The 9,183-nt window shown below is 39.4% G+C and overlaps 1 protein-coding gene across 7 annotated transcripts in view; it reads right to left on the bottom strand.

Annotated features, from left to right (window-relative positions):
- Positions 1-9,183, bottom strand: part of LOC103367990 (gamma-aminobutyric acid receptor subunit beta-3-like) — a 71,208-nt gene that overhangs the window by 38,535 nt on the left and 23,490 nt on the right. For 5 of the 7 annotated variants that reach the window (XM_008296210.1, XM_008296209.1, XM_008296208.1 and 2 more), the window contains exons 1-3: positions 5,503-5,583; positions 5,311-5,402; positions 5,104-5,171 (exon numbers count right to left, since the gene is read on the bottom strand). In XM_008296210.1, coding sequence (XP_008294432.1) covers positions 5,104-5,171; positions 5,311-5,402; positions 5,503-5,582 — 240 coding nt within the window. In that variant the 5' untranslated portion in view covers position 5,583. Of the gene's footprint in view, positions 1-5,103; positions 5,172-5,310; positions 5,403-5,502; positions 5,584-7,583; positions 7,632-9,183 lie in introns of those variants that run through there. The other 2 variants (XM_008296203.1, XM_008296205.1) reach the window with 1 other exon arrangement.

The raw sequence follows: 9,183 nt of genomic DNA on the forward strand, positions 1-9,183 counted from the left end.
CACTGCATGACAGAATTCCATTCAGCCCAAAGGCAATCTTTATCTGATGCCTTTAACTGAGCCTTCTAGTCACATCATAATACAACCCTGACTCATCAACGTACAGCAAATGCATGCATCATGTTGTTTCCAAATCAAAGTCATCTGTGGTTCCAGTAATACTATATCTGTTAGAAGTAAGTAAAACATAATTCATGTTGCAATAAAGGTTTTGTTTAAGTTTTTTGGTTAAGGTTTGTGCAAGATCACGGTCTTGGTTAAATACTAAAAAGGCAAAAGCAGGCTTACAACTATCATTTTCGTGACCAGGGAACCTGCTTCCTAGCTCCTCAATTTATATCATATTTGTTTGACCTGTGACATACTGTAAACCAAGAGAAGGTCTCACTCAGATAAAAAAAAATCTCGAGCGTGAGAGCAGCTATTCCGGGTTTATAAAGTCAGAAATGGGATAAGCAAGTCAATTAAAATTTACAAAATGCAGCTAAAATATACTTAGATGTTAATGACAAAGGGTAAGTACATCTTAAAGAGCAACCTGCAAGTTGAATTTTCACTAAATTTATAGTTCTTGGAGATGCTTGTTTGAAAAGGTAACACATGATTTTACATGTTTTCTGAGACATAAAGGCAGAAATACAGATAAAAAGTAAGCAGTGCTCTTAAAATCACCTTTTTTGTCACTTTTGGCCACATTAGGCCACATAAGGAATACGTCTGTGTGTCAGCGCACTGTGCAGTCCAAAGTAGTCGTGAGTCTGACAGGCTGTGATTTAGAAAGTTGTTCTATTTTTGCCAAGTAACAAATTTCATTAAGGTGAAGTATTGTGTTTGTACAGGTTGCAAGCAAGTCCACACTTTTTCCTAACAGTGAAGCTGTTTTAATGCCTGGACCAGTTCTGTGCAGGTAAAGAAACTTCACTGTGTCATATATAAAGAAAACCACAGTCGTCCGCAGCACTCATTTCAGACAGGAGGATTAAGTTTCCAGGGATCTGATGGGATGTCTAAATCAGGACTGTGTGAGACTGATAGCTGGTTCTATTCCTTTTGGTGCACACCGCCGCCTCAGTGTCACAATCAGCAGCAGCTTCTCGCACCGGCAGCAGCAGCAAAGGTTACAGATCGTAGTGTTGATTTAAGTTAGACGAGTAAGATGTCCCAGTTGTGTTATGTCCTCATATGTGATAGCAAACTTTACGGCACTGAGATACAACACAACTTCAGCTAAGGTTATGAAGCGTCATGTACTCATCAAGACACACAAATCACACATTCATTTCTCACTGAGGCTGTAATTTTTTACAATTTTTTGCCTCACCCAGGTCTCTGTGATATCTGTAGTCCATCATGAATCTACACATTCGACCTCTCAAGTGTCAGAAATAGGGTGGCAGGTTTAAAAATGATGTTACAGAAACTACTCTGTTGTTATAGTTCACAGCTCGACCCACATTTCTTATTGTTAAACTAGCTTGTCTACTCTCCCCACCAAGTTGTGCTTTTGTCGTTCACATCTGAACGTGCTGATTTAAAAAATCTGATCCCTGCTTCATTTTCCTACACATTAATTAACTCCAGTCAGCAAGTTGCTCTTTAAATATTGCACTAACTTACAAGAACATTTGTACATTTGACACATATCTGACTTTGTAATAAATAGACCGAAATGTGGCTAAAAATTCGGCGACTCGTTATTGTTCGTGAACAGACGTGACGTACGTAACAAAATGGCGACCGCGTCGATGCATCGTTACAATTAATAACCCCATGTGCAAAAAAAGTACCACCAAAAAGAAGAGGCGATATTGTACAACATAATCCAGACAACCAGTAGCTTATAATAACGTTAACAGCAGAGTTCAACATGACGCAGCGGCAGCTTACAGAGAGCTTCGACAATGTGTGCTGTGTTGTTATAACTCACCTGTTTCCAGAGACTCACCAGCCTCAACCACCAACCGGTTACCTCTAAACTCCTCTGGTCGTTCATTCTCACTGACGAATAGACTGTAGTAGTTGTGCAAACCTTTCAAACATCAAACTGAATAAAAAGTAAGGTGCTTTACGGGTCACATTTATACAAATATTTTCTTTCACTAGTCTACTAAGTACAAAGCTGGCTATGTTGTCATATCGTGTTTAGGTTATTCTATTTTTACTGACTAATATGTCAACAGATATATATTCATGAAATCCAGTTTGCATTGTGCACAGCTAAAGCTTTAGAAGTAATTATTAGACCTTTTCTTTGATAAAGTCGACACAAGAAGGATTGAAAATTGATAATTTTGTTAGAATGTTAGCATAATAATTACAGTATTTTGTAAAAGACATAAAACAAAGCCTTAGAATAATATGAATACAATCCATACCACTCATTATGTTTATAATATGATGCATTGAAACACTAGACGGCTAAAATATTTTTGAGTCAGCGTTACTTTGTGTATAAACTGTGTAAGTAAAATGAACAGATTATGAAGCATACAAGATGCATTGTAGAGAAGAAGATCAGTGGCTGCTAGTCCCAAACCTTGGGAAGTAAAATGTTCTGTTGGGGAACATTTAGCTAGAACAGGCATGTAGAACAGGAGCTGTTGTGGTTGCAGACAGGTTCCTCTGTGCTGCTTTGTTATATCCTTTCTCAATCTATTTATCACAACTTCATCACGTGACTTTTACTTGAAAACTACAACTTAGATCAGCAAATTACAGAAAATGATGCAAACTTTCCTGCAGCCAGAGCTGAAGTTGAAGCCTTGTTTGTTGAGCTGTAACAATAAGTCAACAGTTAGCTGGCTGACAGAAAAATAATCAGCATTTGTTATTTTTTAAGCACAGTTGTCAACTATATTGTAAGTATTGCCTATTTTTGTACGTATTACATGATACTAAACTGAATATCTTGAGGACTGCTGGTCGGACAAAACCAGCAACCTGGAGATCTAACATTACACCAATTGGTATTTTTGAACCATTTTTGGACGTATAATAGTCAGAATTTTAATCAATTAATTGAGAAAATATTTGGCAAATAAGTCGATATTTAAATTTGTTATCAATCTACTATCATGTAAAACCAAAAAACAGCTAATTGTCACAAATGGATAACTAGAACTGGGTCATGTTTTTTCTTGAAGAATGACAGATGACTCAATTACGACAACAGCTGCGTAGTTATTCTCAAAACTGGTCTGATTTGCACTAATCAATAATGATGTGCAGCATGAGACACGTAACTTTTAATCAACACCAGGGTTGTGGTTGAAAAGTCTGAGGAGGGTCCCTAACCGAGTGAAATGACCCGCGGCAGCCACCGTAAGAGCTGATCGACTTCTCTAAATGAAAGGGGAAAGGTGCTTCAATGCTTTCTTTCTTATCTCCTTTACCATAGGATACGCTGAAAAACGCCTTCCCACAATTCCTTGCAGCAGCAACAATCAAAGCAACGCACCATCCGTGGCAGACCCACAACAGACACCGTCACGTGACGACACAGCCTGTAGTGTCGGTGCAGTCAGATTCTCTTAGTCGTCCTTATGAACTCTCCTTCACAGCTTTTCTTGACCGTTTTCCATCGAGGTCGAGGAAAAGCGTTTCGGAAAAGACGTAATTTTTTTTGACTACTCAGTCACAACTCAGAATCTTTCTTGCCTGAACCGAATCACTCACAGGGCTCGGGATTTGAAGCATGTCATTCACCCTCGACCGGCGTTTCAACACTTCTGTGATAGTAAAAGGTAGCACTGCTTTAAAAAAAGAAACGGTTCATTTGGAGGAGTTTTGAATTGTAAAAGTGCGTAGAGCACCGGATCATTGCCTGGAATGTGAGTTGTCAAAGCCAGGAATTACCTGGTAAAGTAATTATTGAGTCATTAGTATTGATCAACACCCACACACACACACACACACACACACACACACAGTCCAATAATGCACTGTGGATTGTAAATCTAGCTCTTCTTCTCTGTAACAGACCAGGACAGCATCATCTTTATGTGTGTGAAATGATGTTCTGTCCATCGTCATGACATCTGAGTTGATTATGTCCACATATAGAGGTCCCAGTGTGAACGACTGCATTTATCACTGACCCGGCCTTGACTGCAGCAATCTTCTGCATTGTTGTGAAATCACACGGGCTCGGCAGTCATCATTTCTAATAAAAGTCATAATGGTTACACGCGCAGAGGCGGCGGTCTGTGAAACGTGCAGAGGCGTTGATCTGGAGTCAGGGAGCAGGTAAATGCCACAAATCCAGACCAATTACAAAGTCCAGAGTCTTAAATCAGATTTTTTTTTGTGTCTCCAAATGATAGGGAAACATAGCCACTGGCAGGCAACACTTTGCCACTCGTTTCCCAGTGCAATTTGGGTCATCATCGGCTGGTATTTTAAGATATAATAGCCTGAAGTTACTCTCCTGCATGTGGGTACACGTGTCAACAAAAAAAAAAAAAGGAAAAAAAAATTCCATACAGCTCACAAATTAGCAAATCCAATCAGAGTTCCCTGATAGCCGTTTGCTCAGAGGGCCTCCCGGGAGGACACTGTTAACTGTGGCACCGGAGGTTAACAAGCAGAGCAAAGGGAGAGCGCTGATTTCGTCTGGCTGTCAATTTCAGCGGATAAAAAAGATTTAAACGCAACGCTCTCCACTCCAAACGTTATGCTTGTCTTTAGTGTGCACATGCATTGTACGTGGACTGTATTGATTGTAAAGTCATGGCAGCAGCTTTAATCTGTTCCCTAAGTGAGTCGATGCTACTGGCTGAGGATCAGCATTGTTGGAAACAGAAGCAGGGAGCTGTATTATGTTCTTTTTTGTTTTTTTCTTTACACCCAGGCTTCTGTGTATGTAAGGTGCTGGCAGAGTGTGAGATAAAGCAGTTCTACTGCTTACAGGAAACCAAGCCCATCCATCTGACCATCACATAATGGCCTGAGCGGGAGGGAAAAAAAAAAAGCTTCCTACTATACCAAGTAAGCAAGGAAATCATGTTGCATGAGTGTATCAGCGGTGAGACAGGGGCAGGACTGCATGCATTACATGGTCGAGTAAACACAGTGACAGGGCTTGTGTGATGTAAATCCACTCACCATGTTGACTTCTGACACCATGTCTATGCTGGCCACGTCTATGCTCATGCCCACTGCAACAGGGGCTCCTGGAAGAGGTTAAACAGCTGATTATGCATATAGGCCTACACCTCTACACCTGACCACAACACTGTGAATGGCGCCAAAAATAAAGCTGAGGATTAATGTGGTGGGGAGGAGGGGAGGGGGGATGAATGCGGCGCATACCTCCAAAGTCCGGCCTCAGTCGGATGTCATATCCCTTCAGTAGTTTATCCACCGTCTCCTTCACGAAAGACATGTTGCCCGGTTCATTGACGCTGAAATGACAGCAGAAAAACACACAAGAGAAAGCGTCACCTTGACTCCTGTACCAATCAGCCCGGCCAATAACCTTGACTTCTCCAATAAAGCACTCACCTTTTTGCGCAACACACAATCGAACCGACAACCAGTGCGGACAAGACGCGAAATTGACGAACCCTCTGCAAAGCAAACATCCCCCCTTTCCTGTTTTTTTTTTTTTTTGTTAGGTTTTTTTTTTCTCTCGTTGTTTACAACAACAACAACAGCCCCCCTCAATCAACAGACGGTTCCGGACGCTCCTCAAATCAAGAGTAAATCCATTGATTGCCCAAAAAGGAGAAAGTCGACTGAGGCGCGTAAAAGTCAGCAGCTCGCCGTGGATGGAGTCAGATGTGAAATATGGGCTGACATCGCCTCCCTGCCATGAATATTGGCTCCGCTTTTCTTTGCCGTCTCTGACTGTGCGAGAGGCTCTTACATTCAGGAGCTGAAGCGCATATTGATGAGGAGGGAACATACAGGGGATGCTGCTGCTGCTGCTGCTGCTGCTGCTGGTGGCGGTGAAGGCACTCGGCTCGTTTCAAATGAGAGACGAAGCCCAACACTTAACACACTGTAAAAAATACCCACCAGTAGCTGCACTGTGTCCTCTGTGGATTCAAGCTTTTTTTTTTTTTTTTTATTCAGTTTCTTTCCATTCTAAGGCAAATTAACTCAATTTCCAATGTTTTCTTTAAATTATTTTTATTGCTCCTAATAAGTCTTTTGTGTATTTTCAGGATGTGAGTGTTTAAAAGGATGACTGGGGTCATTTTAGAAATGCCCTTTCATTAAGTAGCAGGACTCCCAAGAGACATACTACAAAAGGAATGGTCAGAACTACAGCAGCAGAGCCTGAGATAGATTGATTATTTGTTCAAAAACGCTTCATCCTACACTGTAAAAAAAAATTAATCCTGTGGAAAAAATGGTGACAATTGGGCAGCAAAGGTTCCAGAAAAAATATGTAAAAAATAGTTAAATACAGAAACTTAAAAAAAAAAAAAGTAGCAAAATACGAGGAAAATAATAGCAAATATCCATTTTTTTATATTTAAATTATTCTTATAAATATTTTTTTTTAAACTACTGGTAAAAAATATATATATAGATTTTTCAAAGCAGACATTATTTATGGTTTTAGCCTCTTTTTTTAACACTAAGTCTGCCATTTATTACTTTTATCTGTGATTTTGTTAGATATCATTTGTAATTCAATAAAAAGAAATGTGTTTTAAACAACAGTTTAAAGATGTATTTACCATTTTTCAATCCTTAATATACTCTATTTTCATATGAGGGCAAATACTTGTATAATAATTAGATTTTTGTTTATTTAAAATGGGTAAAAGAAATGATGCAATTTTAAGGTCAAACATGTAAACAAAAAAAATATCATTAATAAAAATACAAAATGTTGATGTGGGTGGTATTTAGAGTTTTGTCCTGTGTTTTTATAGATAACATGTAATTTAATATATATGTTTTGGGATTTTAATAGTTATTATCTATAATTTAACAAAACAGATAAAATCTGTAAAATAACAGTAAATTATTCAAAATTAACATCAAACTCAAAAGCAGGTTTTTCCTGACTGGTAAATGTGTTTCAACAACAAACAAACAAACATGACTCTGAACTCTGTGTTTAAAAATGAGCAAAGTGTGCCTTTAATTTGTCTTTTTTTCTGGTGAGATCATTTCAATTTCAAGACTCTATTTTATTTTTTTACATTATTTAAAAAAGACTATTCCAATCAAGCAACTGCCTTCTACCAAGCAACACGACACCAAACTCCCCCCTTAAAATTGACATTTTTTACAGTGCTCCCCGCACCATCTGCGCCAATCCCCTTCCCCTGTGCTTCCTATAAAAATGGCGGGACCTGAACAATATCTGGTGTGGACAGGCTGCATTTATCAACCTATTAATCGATGCTCGTGATTGATTAGCCTGTTAATCGTCTATAATGGCCTGTTTTTCCTGATCTCAAATGTGGAGCTACACCATAAATTATTTAGCTCGAGCAATATTGAAGCTCAGGTCAAAAAATCCCGAGGATAATTAGGGAGCGCGGGCGCGCGCCAGCGTGTACGCGCGGCACAGTTGGAGAGCCTCATTAAGGGACAATGCGCGTGTGTGTGACATTTCATACCTCGTGTCATAGATGGCGAACAACTTCTTGTTTCCGTCAACAGCATTCCTGAAAGAAAGAAGGAAAAAAAAAAGGTGATGACATCATTAATTATAAAATAGCTTGTGGCCAATGAGAACACTTGTCATTCTGTCACAACTATAGAGACAAACAGGAGCCATCTGGGGAGATTTAGTGATGCGAGGTGCCACTGTTCATGATTTCTTGGCTTTATTGTGCTTATTATGTATTATTATTCAAGTGTTGGAGTCGTGGTGCTTCATTTATTGTTGGACTTGATTGATCTGTGCAGCCTGTGGTTCTGCACAGTACAGCAGGGATGTAAAACAGGAGGATGCCTGCGGGGCAAATATTGAAAGGCAGTCGATTTCCTCTAGGAGCAGCCCCCCCTCTCTCTTCAACCCCCTGTCCTCTCATCCACACTCACTCTCACACGCCTCTGGATCTTCCCCTTCCTTCACTCACACACACTTGTCCAACCAGTCATCATCATCATCATCACTCGGCAGCAGCTGCTGTCCGCACCAGGCCTGGTGCTGAAACGCAGCTCCCGAGGGCGCAGACTGCTGCCGCCGTTTCCTGACTCCTCTCTGCCGGCTCCCGTCCACACGCTGCATCTCCGCACGGATTAAAGGAAGAGTGGAGGGAGGTTAAATATCGCACACTAATTACTGTCTACGAAACGTGGAGCTCGGCTACCCTCTTATGGCAACCGTCAGGATAATAAGGACTTTGAGGAGGACTTGTTTAATGGGAGATGATGGCACGGTACTAAAAAAAATAAAAATAATGAGTTGACTAATGCAAATAAATGACTTTTTTTGATGGCTCTGTGTTGTTTTACTGACTCGTTAGTATTATCTTTGTCTGTAATCATGTTGATAGCAGACCATCAACCCCACTTATGTTTATATAATATTAAAGACACCGGAATAAAAAGACAACAGAAGCAGAGGACTTTTATTTTGAAAAGGGGCTGCAACGTTACTCATAGAAGTCACAAAGCCAACAACGTGGGTAATTCAATGGGCTTTTTTTTTTTTTTTTTTGAGTGGTTATTTTCTTTAAGTTATGGCCAAAAATAAATCGTATTTTTGTTTTCATTCCAAAAAAAAATTCCAAAACAGAAATATGTGTGTAAAAGTTTTGGACATTAAAGTCTTTTTTTCATGAGCTACACTGAATTAATTTATCATTGATGAGAAGATGTGCCACATTTAAACACCCCTGACACAAAAGACACAAAAGCGGAGAAAAAAAAAGTAAATCATGCCTTCATGTGTGTTGGTGCAGCACAGATATCATTAAATGATCAACAAGGCGTATTTAATGGAACACTGGGTGTCCACATTATATTCCATTATGTTTTCAATCATCACCTGGTGCCTGAATTAAAGCTTTTCTTTCACATAAATAATTTCCACTAGAAGAAAAACAGAAAAAAAGAGAAAAGAATAATGCCTCTACTGTAGAGTAGCTCAGCTACGATGAATCAACACAACCTTTACAGTTGGGAGTTTTTAGAGATAAAGAAGTAAAACATGTTAAAAAGGCTATAGATAAGGAAAAGGAAGCGAATTTAATGGTTGAAATTATCACC

Source organism: Stegastes partitus, unplaced genomic scaffold (genome assembly GCF_000690725.1).
Source record: "Stegastes partitus isolate 25-593 unplaced genomic scaffold, Stegastes_partitus-1.0.2 Scaffold1110, whole genome shotgun sequence".
Lineage (NCBI taxonomy): Eukaryota > Metazoa > Chordata > Actinopteri > Pomacentridae > Stegastes > Stegastes partitus.